Source organism: Armigeres subalbatus, chromosome 3 (genome assembly GCF_024139115.2).
Source record: "Armigeres subalbatus isolate Guangzhou_Male chromosome 3, GZ_Asu_2, whole genome shotgun sequence".
In the NCBI taxonomy this organism is placed as follows: domain Eukaryota; kingdom Metazoa; phylum Arthropoda; class Insecta; order Diptera; family Culicidae; genus Armigeres; species Armigeres subalbatus.
The window spans coordinates 179803638-179821298 of NC_085141.1; the positions used below are offsets into that span (position 1 = coordinate 179803638).

Sequence of the window (17661 nt, forward strand, 5' to 3'; positions counted from 1 at the left end):
TCCAATATCTTGGTAGCCAAATGGCGTCGGACGGCGGTACCAAGATCGACATAGGCGCACGGATCAAGAAAGCAAGGGCTGCCTTTGCGAGTTTAAGAAATATCTGGAAAAACAGGCAGATAAGTGAACGCACCAAAATACGAATTTTCAACTCTAACGTGAAATCTGTGCTTTTATACGCTAGCGAAACATGGTGTGTATCAGTGGAGAACACTCAACGGCTGCAGGTGTTCATTAACAGACGCCTGCGGTATATAATTCGGGCCTGGTGGCCTCACAACTGGATCTCAAACAATGAGCTCCATCGTCGTTGTCACCAGAGGCCGATAGCAGCAGAAATTCGGGATCGGAAGTGGGGCTGGGTCGGCCACACTCTACGTAGGGGCGGAAACGAAATCTGTAAACAAGCATTAGACTGGAACCCAGCGGGACATCGCAGCAGAGGCAGACCCAGAGGCTCATGGCGGCGAAGCCTCAATAAAGAAATAAAAGAAGTCGACCGAAATCTAACCTGGCAACAGGTTAAAGCGATAGCCGGGCAACGCTCAGGATGGAGATCTTTCAAGTCGGCCCTTTGCACCACCGGAGGTGTACAGGATCCGTAAGTAAGTAAGTAAGTTGTTTGGACCGCCCTATTCTGAAAATGTCCACCCTAAGACCGAAACAAAAAAATACGGGTCTAATTATTTTCGGTAGAGATCATTCATACATATTTTGAGCAAAATCGGAGAACTTTTTTTTCGACTCTATTCTTTTTTCATGGAATCGCTGTATTAGAGTAGAGTGGGGCAAGAGTACGCACTTAGTTTTCAATCGATCATGTGGCCCTTATGAAGCAGGTTTATGCATATCAAATCAATGTCGATGATTCATGATGAATGAAAATCATTTTTTTCTATACAAAAAAACTACAGAGGTAAAAATATATCAGGTTTCGCGTGGCGTAAGCAAAGGAATTTTCCTTAAAGAAAGTCCACCAATCACGTAACATAAAATTTGGCTATTTTATCACCCCTCCCCCTATCTTACACTTTTTGTATGAATCCTCAAACAAATATATGGATCGTCATACATCTCGCAACCTCTCCCAGCTAAGCGTTACGTAATTTATGGATGTTTCTTTTGATTAAATGAAATTATCATTTAGATTAAATTTTGTTTAGTACTATGTTTAGGTGTACAACTAGTCCTAATACAATTTCATTATTTCGCTACAGTGCTTTGTTCGCTAAATCCTTTCTAACACCAAATTACTTCAACTTATCTTTAAAACTAATTTATAATTTAATTTATTAATTTTCGATTTCTGTCCCTTTTTTCTTTGTTGTGGATCTTTACGCCTTGGAAGTAGTCTTGTTTCGGCCGGAGATACGGGTTTGACATAAGAACTTGAATATTCACATGTGTACTCTTGCCCCACTCGTTCATGCGTACTTTTACCCCACAGTCCCAAAATTTATTCAAGTAATGGTTTTAACTTCTTGGAAAATCAACCGGATTGGTGTTCTGCACCATAAAGTACTATATACAATTAGTTATCGAAATAGTATAATGTTCACCTGATTGAACGTAATTAATAATATACTAATGAAATACTAGTTGCGGAAACACAATTATTTTTAGCAAAATGACCAAAAAATTATCTAAATCCATATCTCCCTTGTTGTTTATTCAAATCGTTCACAATTACACATGATAATAGTTGGCCAGAATACCTGTCAAACTAATGCAGTGCTGCTAGTTTATCTTTTTAATTACTTCAAAAAATCGAAAACGTACTCTTACCCCACGCGCACTCTTGCACCACTCCACTCCACTATCATACAATAATAGAAGTGCGTAATTCCTATAAGCTGATTCACATTTTTTGAATCTAAAGATAATTTTTTCAAGATCATACAGGAAGCTTATAATAGTGTGCACATAATGCACATAAACAACCCAAGTAACATTTTTTATAACGACCATAAGAACCATTATTTGCTCTTCAAGAGTTCTATAAAACCAGCATAAAACTAAAATGTTACTGGGGAAGTGATACTAGAACTAGACTGGACCAATGGAACTTCTAAAGATTTTTCCACAAGCTGTTTGGAAAAGTTATGCGGGTGGTCTTTACTGCCCATGATTTCATAGTTGACGTAGCAACCATTGCACTTTCGTATAATTTAGGGACAAACATCGCACATTTAAAACATTTCAACCCGTAAGCTCTTAAATGAGGTTTGAAACCAGCAACATATCGATGTTGCAGCGGTCGAATTACTTTATTAAACGCATTATAAATCAAACTCGCTGACATTTAGGAATGGTTGATACGTCAACTACGTCGGGGGCAGCAGGGACTATGTCCAAGGGCTTGACAATCCCTCCTCAGGACCCATCTGCCATCTGCGAGTTGTGGCGCCTGCCTAGGATGTGGTGGGGTTTGACAGTGGGCCCTGTTAATGAAAACCTCTATAAAAAGCTTGCATGAATCCGCAAGTAGGCTCCGCCAAAGCGACCGTGTGCCGCTCAAAGCACACAAGCCCAAGTCCTGGTGTTAGGTGGGACGCTAAATAGCCCTGACACGACGGCCCTCCGACGAGACAGGAGGTTTGCGCAGGCCCAATAAGCCGCCTCTAAAAACAACTATTACGAACGACATAGAAGATAATACGACTTGATACAATCGGCAAAGACCTAGGCGACGAATAAAGGATCACGATTGGAAGCTTGGAACATGGAACTGCAAGTCGCAAGGCTTCGAAGGTTGCGACAGGATAATCTACGATGAATTACATCCCCGCAACTTCGATGTCCTAGCGCTGCAGGAAATCTGCTGGACAGGACAGAAAGTGTGGAAAAGCGGGCATCGAGCGGTTACCTTCTACCAAAGCTGTGGCACCATCAACGAGCTGGGAACCGGCTTCATAATGCTGGGAAAGATGCGCCAACGCGTGATTGGGTGGCAGCCAATCAACGGAAGGATGTGCAAGCTGAGGATAAAAGGCCGTCCGGCTCCGAATCTCCAGGAAATCCAGGAGGAGATCGGCCGGCTGAAAAACAACAAAGCCCCTGGAGTTGACCAACTACCCGGAGAGCTGTTTAAACACGGTGGTGAGGCACTGGCTAGAGCGCTGCACTGGGTGATTACCAAGGTTTGGGAGGATGAGGTTCTGCCGCAGGAGTGGATGGAAGGTGTCGTGTGTCCCATCTACAAAAAGGGCGATAAGCTGGATTGTAGCAACAATCGCGCAGTCACATTGCTGAACAAGCTACAAGGTACTCTCCCAAATGTTATGCCGCCGACTAACACCAATTCCAAGAGAGTTCGTGGGGCAGTACCAGGCGGGATTTATGGGTGAACGCTCTACCACAGACCAGGTGTTCGCCATACGTCAGGTATTGCAGAAATGCCGCGAATACAACACATCATCTATTTATCGACTTCAAAGCCGCATATGATACAATCGATCGGGACCAGCTATGGCAGCTAATGCACGAAAACGGATTTCCGGATAAACTGATACGGTTGATCAAGGCGACGATGGATCGGGTGATGTGCGTAGTTCGAGTTTCAGGGGCATTCTCGAGTCCCTTCGAAACGCGTACAGGGTTACGGCAAGGTGATGGTCTTTCGTGTCTGCTATTCAACATCGCTTTGGAGGGAGTAATATGAAGGGCAGGGATTGACACGAGTGGTACGATTTTCACGAAGTCTGTCCAGTTATTTGGTTTCGCAGACGACATTGATATCATGGCACGTAACTTTGAGAGGATGGAGGAAACCTACATCAGACTGAAAAGCGAAGCTAAACGGATTGTCAATGTTAGCCCCCCACCACGAGTTTCTATCGGTGGTGACGAAATCGAGGTGGTTGAAGAATTCGTGTACTTGGGCTCACTGGTGACCGCCGATAACGATACCAGCAGAGAAATTCGGAGGCGCCTAAGCTGAATGGAGAAGACTTTTATGTGCAGCACAGGCCACTCCGGCCTTAGTCTGATAATAAATAAATAAATAAATGTAAAAAAATTATCAGTTCATTTTTGAAGAGTTTTTGAAATCAATGTGTGTGTATGTGTCAGTGTTGTGCTTAATCATTATCAGACGATCATGATTGCAATTTTCATGTGAAAACTTCTCACGTGAAAACAGTAGGCGAGTTGTCACCGGCGACAACTTCTCAAATTTTGTATACAGACGATAATAAACACAGAATTTTCATTCAATCATTAATCTTTACTAATAACAGCTAATTGTTAACAGTCCCGTTATATCTTCTATTTGGCGTTATAGCTTCATGTGAGTGAGGAAAAAGAGTTCAAAATGTAACGGTAAATGCTTCAAATCAAGATACGATTTTCAAACGATTCGTAATCGCTGGCGAGTTTTAATCACTTGATAATTTAAAAGTAAAATCGCGGGTGAGTATGATCATTCTCGATTTTTCGAAAATTTGATTTTTCCCAACTCTGGTATGTGTACAAAATTTTGTTGGCACACTTTTCGGAACTTAGCATTGGCCGAATCACAAATCCCATTCGTCGAGGAATCCTGTCCCATTGTTTTCTATTGAAAATTGGCTAGATCGGACTATGGGCTTAGAAGTTATGGCCGAGAAACAATTTCTATGCACAAAATATGCTAAAAGCACTCACTCATATTTTTTAGAATATTTTTTTTGGCACGAGAAAGCCACCAACACCGCTAGGTGGATTATTCAGGGTTTTTTTTTTAACTAATGTTACATACTATTCAAACAACCGAGTTATTTAGTTCGAACAGCTTAAAGCAACGAACGCAAAATGTCACAAACTTTCTCCACTACTCGAAAAGCCGACTCTGTCCGTAAATGGCCAAGCCATCGTCGTTGTAAGCCGGCGTCATCAGTGCCGGACGGTTATGATGTTTGCCATAAACCACGGTGCAGCATCCCGAACGTTCATACCGTGGATGGATGCAAGTATCCATATCAATGAAAATTAAAGTTTTCCTGGTAGATTTTTGGTCGAAATATGGGATCATTTTTCCGACAGCCCGACATTCCACAAACCAGTCAGGCAGCGTCAGCGCGCGATGCGTGGTTCCACGCTTGCCTGTGGAGCACGACGAAGCTGCGAGGCCACGCTTAGACACAGTCAGTTTTGGATGAACATTTGGAACATGCACTGGGAAGTGCGGAAATTTATTAAAATTGCCGTTTTGTTAAATAGTTTTACTGACATGCCACAGATATGAGAATTCAGTTTTCAGCAGCAAACGCATTTGGAATTTGTGCTAACGGTTGGGATTTTTTTCGACGTGGTTTGCATAAGTTGTGCACACACATGTATGTTCGAAATAATTGGATGTGATTTAAAATTATAGCTGTGTTTGGCAGCTAACCACGTTGCCTATCCAACATCCACCCATCAGTCAAAGTATTACCCTCTGGTTGGATGGATGAGACATTGTATGATAAGCTATTTTTCTTCATTTAATATTTTCAACCTAAATCTCAAATAACCATAAGTTATATTTTAACAACTGTATTTGTAGTTTGTGAAACATTTGTTCAAAAAAGTCAATTTCAAAGGTGAATGTTTCCACCTTCTTCTTCTGCTGTAAGTTCGATCCAGTCACAATCTCTGTGAATCAGAAGATTCGAGTTAACATTAACGATATTACCAAACTTACCGTAAGTTTCGACCAGAACGGACGCTGCCAGTTGTTCGGTGACGGAGTAGGATGCCGCACAATAGTAAACTCCGGCCATAGACTCTTGCAGCGAGTTGAACAGCAGTGCCAGGGCTTGCCCTCCTGCGATGGACTCCGTGTAGATTGGCGGTGAAGACTGACCGGCTCTGCAAGCAGAACGAAACAGATATGTGTGTTGAGAAAGGGTGAGCAAAGCGATTTATAACCGACGTGTATAATAATGCAATAAAACTGGCAAAGTTTGACAAAAGTTTTGGCAGTTTAGTGTCGGGATTATATGGCTGTACAAATGCGATGGTTGAGTTGAGTGGAAACGGAACCGGGTAAGTGCAGCAGCGCTGTCAGCATTCATTAAATGATGAGCAGTTTCGGATTATGGACTATAAGAGGAATGGGGGACTCTGGAAGATTCTTAATTAGATTAAGTATGTTCTTAGTACGGACGACTCTGAAGATGACCAGCTTCAATGATTTTCAATGATTAGGAGCATCCGCATCAGCATTAGCATCCGTATGTGAATGGTACGCCAGGGTGGTTCATCAGCTGATAGAGGCAAAATTAATTAAATGTGAAGAACGATTATCGTCCATAAGTTTTGATTGCAAAATCGACGACAACTACAGATCGATTTCATCGCTTAGCAATAAGCGATTATCATAGCTGAAACACAATGGAATAACAATTATGCGACGATTTTAGTAATAAGTTGGAATTATATTTGGTTAAAAATTATCACATAAATTGGATGACTACAACCACCTTCGATCATCCGTAGAGAAGACATCTGATCAGTATTTGTTCTGGCTCAGCCTGTTTATTGTTTATTATGCGAATTTCTCAACAGACTACAAATTGGCCTTAATACATCATTATAGGCAAAGATGCTTCCACCTTCCAAGTCGTGGGTAGGACAAATAGGGGAAACGCTGATTTGGGCAACAGTTCTGGTGTAAAGAAATCGATGCACATTTTACAAATAGTCAATTCTAAATTTAAAAAATGGACTCCTGGGCTTTCCGGACAGAATCCTTACATAATTTGTGAAAGTTTCTTCGATTTTCAGGATGAATATTGCATTGCCAATTACCATAGCTGTATATTTCGCAGTTGCTCTTTTAAATTTAATCTTGATCGGCATTGGAAAAAACAGACGGCTTTATTATATAACATACTGAATGTGATAGCAATCTATGTGGGGAATCTTAAGGAGTACTGTTTCTGTATCCTGGGGTGGCATTGCGCATCTCGACTCGAAACAAGCAAACCATGCAAACAGTCATACGAAAGAGCTGTCGAAAGGTTGATGCGCAATGAGGCCCCTGGTTTGTGACCACTCGATCTTGATCATTATGTAAGAAGTTAAAAAAAGAGAGAGTTTTGAGAATAGTTTGACCATTTTGTCACAATTTGGAACATGTTTTAAAGAACAAATTCCTGATTGTGATCGCCCAGTCAAAACAAAAACGTATATGATGCAACATAAGATGCTAAAGTGAAAGCGATATACGTACATGTTGTATGGGAAATATCGCCTATATACGGTCTTGTGTTGACTGGGTGGTTCTAAGTCTCTGACTTGATTTCGCAAGGATAACATTGGGACTCATTGAAGACATGTGGTCACATTTGAGAAGAATAAATATGTTTCAAGTCAGATACTCAAATATTAGAATCGATCATAGGATACCACCCCTAGAAACCCCTGTCCGGCAAACATGTTTAGCTACCATTAGTGTAAGGCATCTGAGTATGAACTGAATGTGGAATTCTGCATAGTTTCGAATATGGTTTGCATGAACCACCCTACGGCGCCTTCCACTACGGATGTCGATAAACGACCGCTGCTGATTGTTCGTCGTCGTCGGCGAAAGAGTGTTTGACCGTGGTCTAACATTTTTCTTCCTCTCGCTACTGACCGTATACAGATTCCGAAATGTGCTTGCTCATTAGATGCTGTGCCGTACGAAGGATACGATGTTGATGTAGTGCTGATATCAGATACGTGATTGAACGTGTTATTTAGATTGTTTGCAGTGCGAGAATTAGCCGGAAAAGTGCCCAGGCAGCATCATAAACGGTGAAGATACGGACTGAAGAGTGTGTCTACTGATGATGATATAACACCAACACGGTCTGCGAGGTAGGTGCTGTAGATGATAGGTTTTGTACGGTCACCAGCTCGAAACTGATACCGATTGCGCGCTGGACGATTAGAGGAAGTGGTTAGAAATAGAGATTGATAGCAAGTGTGCGTGCTTGCACATAATTAGAGTTTGATTGATGTTTTTGATCGGAAGTGCCCTAATGGCCACACACGACATCGAACTTTCATCGAAGACATATGCTGTTATGTAGAAGGATTAGATCGTTTGTGAGTGTGCTGTGCTTTAACGTGAAGTCTGGAAGGTTTGAAAACGTGATTTATTTGGATACCTCATGATATTATTAAAATAACATACCTGCATTCTGAAAAAATAGCATAATTATTCATTATGCTGTTTAAGTCAAAATAAAACATCTTGAATAAAATATTTCAAAAATTCTTTCAACAAGTTTTCAAAAGTCGTGAGCAGCCTTAACAATCAAATTTACAATTTAAAGTGAGTACCCGAATCATCCGATTCTTCTTCAGAGATTAGTAAGTGAAAACCACACTTGTGCACAACAAATAAACTCGTCTTGAAGGGGTTAAGGTTAATTGAATTGTTACCGACAGAAAACACAAATGAATGCCCGAAGGATGATAAACTACTCTTTCTGAGATAACTCAAGCAAACAACACCAGGGATAATCTGTGTACAAATAGTAACCAACATCCATTGGTAGCATGGATGGAGCTATCTATATTATGATTGGAAGCACATGAGTAGACATGATGAGTTACAACAGCAATCAAACTCTAAAAAATATGCACACACTTACTTCGATGGGAGTTTTCGACCTTTCGAATCGAACTGAGGGTAGTAATATTTGGTCCTGAACAACGAAATAACGATAAAAATATGTTAGACTGATAAAATATGTGTCATATCGCCGGTGAAACTGAATTTTACAATACATTATTATATTCAATGGAATTTCTTCATGGCCTCTAAAAAATTCAATAGCTATACAAAGACTTTTGATTATGATTGTGCTTATGATTATTGATTATTGAATGCATTGATTTTTTTTTATTGCGAAATACAATTTTCCCAAAGCAATTCATTAACTTTAGTACATCCCGTTCACATCTCCTGTTCAATAGTCTCACTAGTCCAAAGGTGTTATGCAAATGTTTGGAGCGGGATCTTTTTAACGACAATAAACTCAGGGAGGTATACCAAAAAATAGTGTTTATACAAACTCAGCTTATTGGGGGATTTATTAGTAACCACTGGCGGAGTTAAGCTGGGGCACGATGGGGCACGTGACCCACCAAATCGAATATTTCCCTGAAATTTAATCATATCCGCCAAAATTGTTCTGAAAAAAAATCCTGGAATTTTGATTAATTCTAGAGATACTTCCGATGGAATTCTTGGAGATATTTTCGAAAGAATTTTTGGAGAAGTCTGAAATTTTCTTTAGAAATTCAAATACTTAGGTATTTCTTCGGTAATTCACGATAATAAAGATTTAAGAAAAATAATAAAAAATTCGGAAATTCTCATGGAAATTTCGCCGTACATTCCTGCTGTATTCCTTCTGAAGTACCTTTTGCAATTCGTTGGCAAATTCCTTTGCAAAATCTATCCGAAAATATTTCAAGCTTCCCCTTGGAAATTTCTTCGAGAATTCATTCTGAAATTTCTCCAGCAATTTCTGCTAAAAATCCATTAGAAATTCTTTCCGCTTCAGGAATTCCCTCCAGATATAATTTAGAATGTTACGCCATTATTTTTTTTACATTACTCCAGGGATTCCTTGGGAAATTCCTCTGGAAAAGTCTTCGTAAATTCATCAATAAGTTCCTTCGGACCTTTCATTTCCTTTCAGTGAAATCATTCAAAATTCCTGCAGGAATTATTCCGGAAATTTAGTTGGAAGATGTTTTTTCCGGTAATTTATTAAATAATGAAATAGGAAATCCTAAAGGAATTTTTTGAAGGGTTAATAGAATTATCACAGGATCTTCCAGATGAAATTTTCAAAGAAGCTCTTGAAGTATTTTTTGAGGGATTCTTCAAAGAATTTCTAAAGAAATACCTAAAATAATTTCTTTCTAGAGTTCCGGAAGGTTTTTCTTGAGAATTACTTTAAGAATTTTTTTGAGAATATCCTGAAATAATTGCTGATGCATTCCTTTCTAAAATGAAGTAGTTCCTTATTCAATTTCAGGAATTTCCATGGCAATTACCAAAAGAATTCATGAAGACATTCATGAAAAGGATTCTCCTTAAAGAATTTTGGAAGGTTTTCCTGAAATAATTTCCGTAGGTATTCTTCAAGAAATTTATGAAGGATTTTCCGTAGGAATTCAAAAAAAAAATCTAATGGAACTCACAAACGAATTCCTAAAGGATTTTCCGACGGAATAATTCAATGAAACTCCGAAAAAAATTCCTAGAAAAAATTGTAGGGAATTCCCTTACGAATTCTTTTAGGAACTTCTTCTGATTTTTTTAAAAAGAAAATCCTTCGGAAGTTCCTCTAGGAATACCTTCGGAAATTGTTTTAGCCTTAAACTTTTAGGAATACCGCCGGAAATTGCTATACGAGATATCCTTCCGAAGTTTCTTTAGGAATGCACTTGGAAATTCCTTCAGATCTCCAGAAATTCTTCCGAAAATTCTTATAGGAATTCTCTCAGTCTTTACTCCAGATTTTTTTGGCAACTATTCTAGAAATTTCTTTGGACTTTCGGAGATCCATTATGAAATTCGTTCGGAATTTCCTGTGAGCATTTTTTCGGAAATCGCTAAGAAAATCCTTTAGAAATTCTCTTAGGAATCCTTCGGAACTTTCATTTGAATTTTTTTTCGGGAATTCAATCGAGAATTTTTTTGGGAATTCCTTCAGAAAATGATTTTGAATTACCGTTAGGAACTCCTACGGAAACTCCTTCAGGATTTCCTATTTCATTCTTAAATAATTCTCGGGAAAAATTCTTCCAACGAAATTTCCAGAATAGCTTTCGCAGAAAGCTTGAAAGGAATATAACATTGTTTTACTAAACAAATTTCTGGAGAAATATATAAAGGCCTTTTGAAAGGTTTTACTAAAAAATATCTGAAGGAGTATTCAAATGAACTACTGGGAGAATTTTATAAATTATTTCTGGAAGAGTTCACGAAAGAATTTATGGAGGATTTTCTGGAGAAATTCTGGGAGACATTCCTGCAGTGATTTGCAAAGGTATTTCAAGAGGAATTTCCAAATAAATTCTTGATGGAATTTTCGAAGAACAACCAGAATAGATTTTAATATAAAATATTTTCAAAATGAGTTTCTTAACCCTTTCAGGCTCAGTTTTTTCTCTTTTTTTTCAACGTTTTCTTTACCTAGTAAATTTGATATGTGCTATTTGTTTTCGTGATTAATAATGGAGAAATGACAAAACAAGTTGAAAAATATTTTTTCGGGATGTACTAGATCATCCAAACTCTCTTTTAGTCCAGAACTAACGATCTACAATCACGTATCTAGTTTTTTTAGTCATTCGAAGCTTGAATATGTATTCAAATATGTTCATAGCGTATTCGTAAAGAATAAGAGACATGTTTTATCCAAACTGTCCTTGAGTTCAGAACTTGCAATCTACAGCCACGACACTGACTAGAAGCTTGGATATGTATTCAACCATGTCTATAACATACTACAGAAGACCATGAGACATGGTAAGAAGGTTTTGGGATATCCCGGAGCATCCAAACCTTGAGTTCAGAACTTGCGATCTACAGCCACAACTCTAGCTTTTTTCGTTGCTTCAAGCTTGGATATGTATCAACCATATTCATGAAGATCAGGAGACATGGTCAGATGGCTTTGGGATATCTTGGGTTATACAAACTGTACTTGAGTTCAGAACTTGCGATCTACAACCACGACACCAGTTTTTCTCGTTACTAGAAGCTTCCCAAGTAACCAATAAGCACAATTAGCATTCCAATTCGCCAAATCGCCATATAAGGACAATATACGGCTATTCAAAAACTTACAAGCATTAAAGTAGCATTATATCGCCGGTTTGGAGAATTGGAGTGCTCATTGGTTACTTAGGTTGGATGTGTATTCAAGCATGCCCATAACATATTCTAGAAATCCAGGAGACATAGTAAGTGGGTCTTGGGACATCCTGGGTCATCAAAACCAGAGTCCAGAACCTGCGATCTACACTCACAGCAGTAGATTTTCCAGGTAACCATTTAAAGCATTAAAAAATCCGTACGTGTGACTATAACGTTGTCACAGGGCAAACATGCTTTATACTGGCTTATGGAGCCTGGCTTATACAGCTTTATATTGCCGAAAGGCGAAATATAGTGCTAATGATTACTTGGGGATAAATGCTTTTGTAAACAAGAGCTGTTCACTTTGCTGATGGTCTAATTTGAGCACACCCATGCAATCCAACGCCACTGTTGGAAGCAGCGTACCCTCTTTTTCCATTAAATTGTGCTGGATTGTGTGGGTGGCCACACATTATCCCAACAGCGACGTGGGAAGCTCTTGTTTACAAAAGCGGTTTCGCACACGCTAACCTGAAACAACTCAGTCGCTGAGTCGTTTGTACCCGGATTTTTCTGATATTAGCAGTTGTCAAAATCTGGGTACGTCAACAAAATGGATCCGAGTCAGACGGACCCGAAATCTGGGTAACTGTGGACTTAAACATTTTCGAATATAGCAACATGGCGCCGACGTTGCATGCCGGAGAAAATGTTGGAATTTTTCGTCTAATGCAGCAAATATAAGGTAAGAATGGTTAAATTTATCACGGCGCAGCACTGTCGGCACATCCGGCAAATGATATACGGTGGGGAAACTCTTGGGGAAACTGTATTTTTTAATTTTTTTTTATACAACAACAATATTCTGAAGCGAGAAGAGCTGGGTACCGGTTACCCAGATTTTTTCACTTGTACTGTTACCCAGATTTGAGTTAAGGTACCCGAACCCAAATTAGAGTAACCACGGTTTTGCTGAATCTGGGTCACTTTGACATAATTCTGGGTAGGTTCAGGTTAGCGTGCAGCAGATGTTATGAACATATTTCGAGACATTGAGAGAAGGGATTGAATTCAAAAGAGAATGAAAAAGTCTCTCACCTATCATATCTGTATACATATACGATATGTAGCATACCGTGAGAGACTTTTGTCGCAAGCTGCTATGATAAAGCACTGATTCGGAGGCCTATACCTCATGATAAACTTCTTTTAAAAAGCTTCAAACGCGGGGAGCACTGTTTCTGATGATGCATTTTAACTTGTTCTACGCAGCTGTGCGGTATCCAACACAAAATGAGCGAAAACAAAGCGAAAATCATCACTTTTCTGTGGGGGCTGCCTATCCTATTCTGTTTTTTTCTTGTAGGGTAAAACGTCCTATCGTTGTGGTATGTCCTAATGTTGCGGCAGTGTTAATATAGTCCATTCTGGATATAATAGTATTAAAAACAAATGTGGATACGCTAAAACTAGTCGAATTAAAGACTAGAACAGCTTTTGTTTGACAAAATTCCGTTCAAAATAATGAAATATCAACATTTTTGATTAAAAATTTGAATCCTTTGAGCCTATTATTGCGTTAGTACTAAGGTCCTATTGTCGATTTCCATAAGAATTACATGCAATACCGCAACAATAGGATTGACCTTGAAAAAATGTCGCAACGATAGGCAACTGCGTCCTATTATTGCGGTAGTTTGTTTTTATTGTGATAAAAACAAAACAACATAAGTTAAGCACAATTGACGTAATATTTACGAAACTATAGATAACGAGCAACCTATTCGACTACTGCAACGTGGAAAAGACCAAGAGGTAATTTTTAAAGAATTTTTGAAATCAATTTTGTTTTGACACGGTGCTTAACCCCTCCATAATAGGTCGTTTTACCATTGGCGTAAATAAGGGGGGGCGGGGGGGAGCTGGCCCCCTCCAGACCTACTTGTGGCCCCCCCAGAAAATTTTGAAAAGTAATTCCAACTTAGTCAGTTTTTATTTCATTTACATATTTCCTACATATTTCTTAATTTTGATTTATGAATTCTATAAACATATTTTTTGTTGCGTTATCACATCTATGACCATTTGTTCAGCTAAGCATCGAAATATTTAAGTTGGACCCCCGGGAACATTCTCTCGATTTTTAAGCTAAAATCAATGCCGCTTCTAATTCAGTTGCTAGCTTCAAATAATAAATTTGTTCTGCATTTGTTTGACTAGTATCCTGGTCGCAGAAACATAAAAACATAATTGTATTAAGATATAAATATTTCTGTTCTATTAAACTACCATCCGCTTCAAAAAAGACATCAAAATGAGCACATGTACACAAATCCGGTCAATGAAATTTCGAACGACCATTCTTTCGAAAATCTTCGAGTTAATCGCAAGGTATGCCGCAAAACAGTTGATCAAATTCCTATGGAGCTTTTTGCTCTCGCTACAGAAAGATATAAAATTATAAAACTTAAGAATCTTTGTTACAATGACAGAAAAATCATCAACGCATTCCATTGAAAGTATTAGGACAAAACTTAGGCAACCTTCGCACTCACAACAGAGATTGCATTAAAGAAATATTTTTATAATCCTCAAAAGATCTTGTTCCATTTAATTTTTTGGCGATTTCAAAAGGATCATCGGAAAACTCTTTTGTGCCTGCTTTAGTTAGAATTTGTTTTTTAGGATAAAAAAAATTAGATTTAGAAACCAGTTCGTATCAGAAAACATTTCTTTTGCAGCACAATTCAGATCGATTTGGTTGCTTCTCAAGTCTCTTTGATTTTTGCAGAGAAACTCTCACCTATTCAGAAAACCATAATAAAGCCTCTTCCTAACGTCAGTAACTAAAAAACCCTATGTTATTCTGGAATTTGATTTATGACTCATAATTTTATGACTCATGGAATTTATGACTCATAAAAAACACTTTAGGATTCCAAATTTGTGTTCATCGGTACTTAACTATTTCAGCACATAGAATTTTGGAATTGCATGAATACTTATATTGATTATGACAAAATTTCGTGGAATTTATTCCACATCTAAAGAGTTTCCAAAATTTCAAGTTTCAAAAAAATCGAGATCTTTATGCATTAAGTAATCATGGAAATGCTTGAAAACTTTCAGAAATATACTCATATCGAATTTCATTTATAGATAATTCGAAGAAGATTCTTGAATCTTAGATTACACACTTATCCACATTTAGTAACATGGAGAAGACAAATTGACACAGACACAGCGTTTTGAAGTAATCACAGCATCATTGGAAATCAATTGTATTATTTGCGATTTTTTTATGTTAGTTCTAGGACGAATGAGCGATAAACTTAGTCAAACAATTTCTATTGCAATCCATGTGCACAGTGCTTTAAATCGCCTTTGAAAATTACATCCCACCAGCTGGTGCCATGGCCCCCCTAGACCGAGACTCTAGTTACGCCTATGCGTTTTACCCTATACAAGTTTGATAAATTTGTTATCATATGGCTCGTTTTGATTCGGAACAGTTTTTGCCTTTCTTTGATCGTTGTTCGTTATCTATTGAGTTCGATTTCTGCAAACCCTGATTGAGAGACAAGAAACGCTACTTTGAAAGATTAAGATCGAGACAGTTTGAATGAACTAGAATATTCCAAAGATACACCTTTGGAAATGTTATACTCATAGTTGAATACATACAAAAAATATATGTGTCGAAAAAGGCTTTTTAGTTGCAGAAGATCTGAAGTGCCGAACTCAAGGACAGTTTTGGTGACGTACAGTATATCCAAACACTCAGCCGATCTATACAAGAATAATAATTTCGAAAAGATGTAATGCAAATGGTTTAACACGTATCGAAGCTATGAGTAGCGGAAAACGCTACAATCACAACTGTTGATAGCAAGTCCCGAACTCAAGAAAAGTTTGGACAATTCTAAATATTTAAAAATTATCTTACAATGTATTTTGGTCTTACAGCACATTGTTGCATACATATCGAAACTTTGAGCAACAGAAGAAGCCTTCAAATCAGCTATAGTCCTGAAAAGTTTAGATGATGCAGACAATATAAAAACTATCTTACACGATGTATATTGACCATCAAGGAGCTGTACTGGACATGGTTAAATACATTTAGAAATTTTGAGTAACGAAAGAGCTACTTTCGCAGCTGTAGATTTCAAATCCCGATCTCAAGGACAGTTTGGATTGCCCAGAATATCTCAAAACTTTCTTACCATATCCGTTAATTTCCCGCGAGGTGTAATGGATATAATTGAATTCATATTGAAGTTTTGAGTATCGAAAAGAGCTTCTAAGCAGCTGTAGATTTTAAGTCTCGAACTCAAGGACAGTTTGGATTGCCCAGAATATTTTTGAACAATCTTACGATATTAGTTGGTAGGTGGTGTGGATATATGGTGTATATAATGGATATAATTGAATTCATATTGAAGCTTTGAGTACTGAAAAGAGTAGCTGTAGATCTCAAGTCCCGAAATCAAGGTCAGTTTTAATGACGCAGAATATACCAAAACTATCTTACTATATCTGTTGATCTCTCAGGAGATGTAATGGATATAATTGAATGCACACTGGATTCTGTTTTTACACGATTTACATTTTCTCAATTTTCCACTCATACTAAATGTTTAACACATATTAATTATCATGTGATTTTTCTTTGATTTATTCAGGAATTTTTGAAACATGTTACGAAGATTTTGGTGGACAATTAAAGTCACGTGATCATTAATACGAGCGTGTAAAAAAAAATCCTGTGTATATCAGAGCTTCTAAGCAGATGTACATCTCAAGCCCCTAACTCAAGCATAGAATGGATAACCCAGAATATCCCAGAACTACCTTGCAGTGCTTTTATCACCTTCTATAAGATGTAATGAACACGGTTGAACACTCAAATAAACTTTGAGTGAAGAGAAAATAGCTTTTTTGCTGCTATAGATTTCAAGTCCTGAACTCAAAAATAGTTTGAATGGCCTAGAACGTCTAAGGAAGTTAAAAAATAGTTTATTGTATATCACAGTAACTCTACAGATGCGTTTAAATAAAAATCTTATTTACAGTACAATCCGCTGCCAATACACATAATATTTTCGCTTTCGTAGCTTCACCGTGTTCATGACGTTGTTGTCGTAGATTGTCGAAGGGCCTTGATTGCCAATGCCTGATATTATTTTCCTGCCTGAGTTGATTTCAGGCAATTTTGCTGAAGATAGTGTTCAACCATCGTGCGATTTTGATAGTGCTTAACCATCGTGATTGTGATAGTGTTTAACCATCGTGCGATTTTATACATCCATTTTTCTGTTAAAGTTCACATAAAGCTATGTCCATTTAGAATCCGGAATCATTTATTGTATTGCAGCGGCACGGAAAGTGACCGCTGCAAGAATTCTTTTTCAGCGGTTTGTCTACCTAGGCGCCCACTTGCTGTGGTATAAATTTCACGAAGTTTCGTGCAGCGTGTCAAAAATTATTCCAGATGGAAGCCGAAAGGAGAGAAAAAAGTCTACACACCCATGTTGATAATCCTGTCATCGACGATGGAACCTACGTCAAAATGGATTTCGGACAGCTTCCTAGCCAAAAATTCTACATGGTGACGGCACGAGGAGTAGTTCCTGCGAAGTTTAAGTTTGATTTTTGGACAAACTTGCAAAAAAACGGATGATTTTGGCAAGGGATATGCAACTGTGGGGCAAAGACCTAAGTGTTTGTGACGAATAAGACGATGGACTCGAAGCTGTACAAGGAGGAATGTCTCAAAACCGCGGTCGACCTTCCATAAAGCCCATAAAGGTCCCGTGAAGTTT

The 17661-nt window shown here is 38.3% G+C and overlaps 1 protein-coding gene across 4 annotated transcripts in view; it reads right to left on the reverse strand.

Annotated features, from left to right (window-relative positions):
* Positions 1-17661, reverse strand: part of LOC134227372 (fasciclin-2) — a 332520-nt gene that overhangs the window by 79234 nt on the left and 235625 nt on the right. For all 4 annotated transcript variants that reach the window (XM_062708789.1, XM_062708788.1, XM_062708787.1 and 1 more), the window contains exon 3: positions 5663-5829. In XM_062708789.1, the coding sequence (XP_062564773.1) occupies positions 5663-5829 (167 nt within the window). The remainder of the gene's footprint in view (positions 1-5662; positions 5830-17661) is intronic.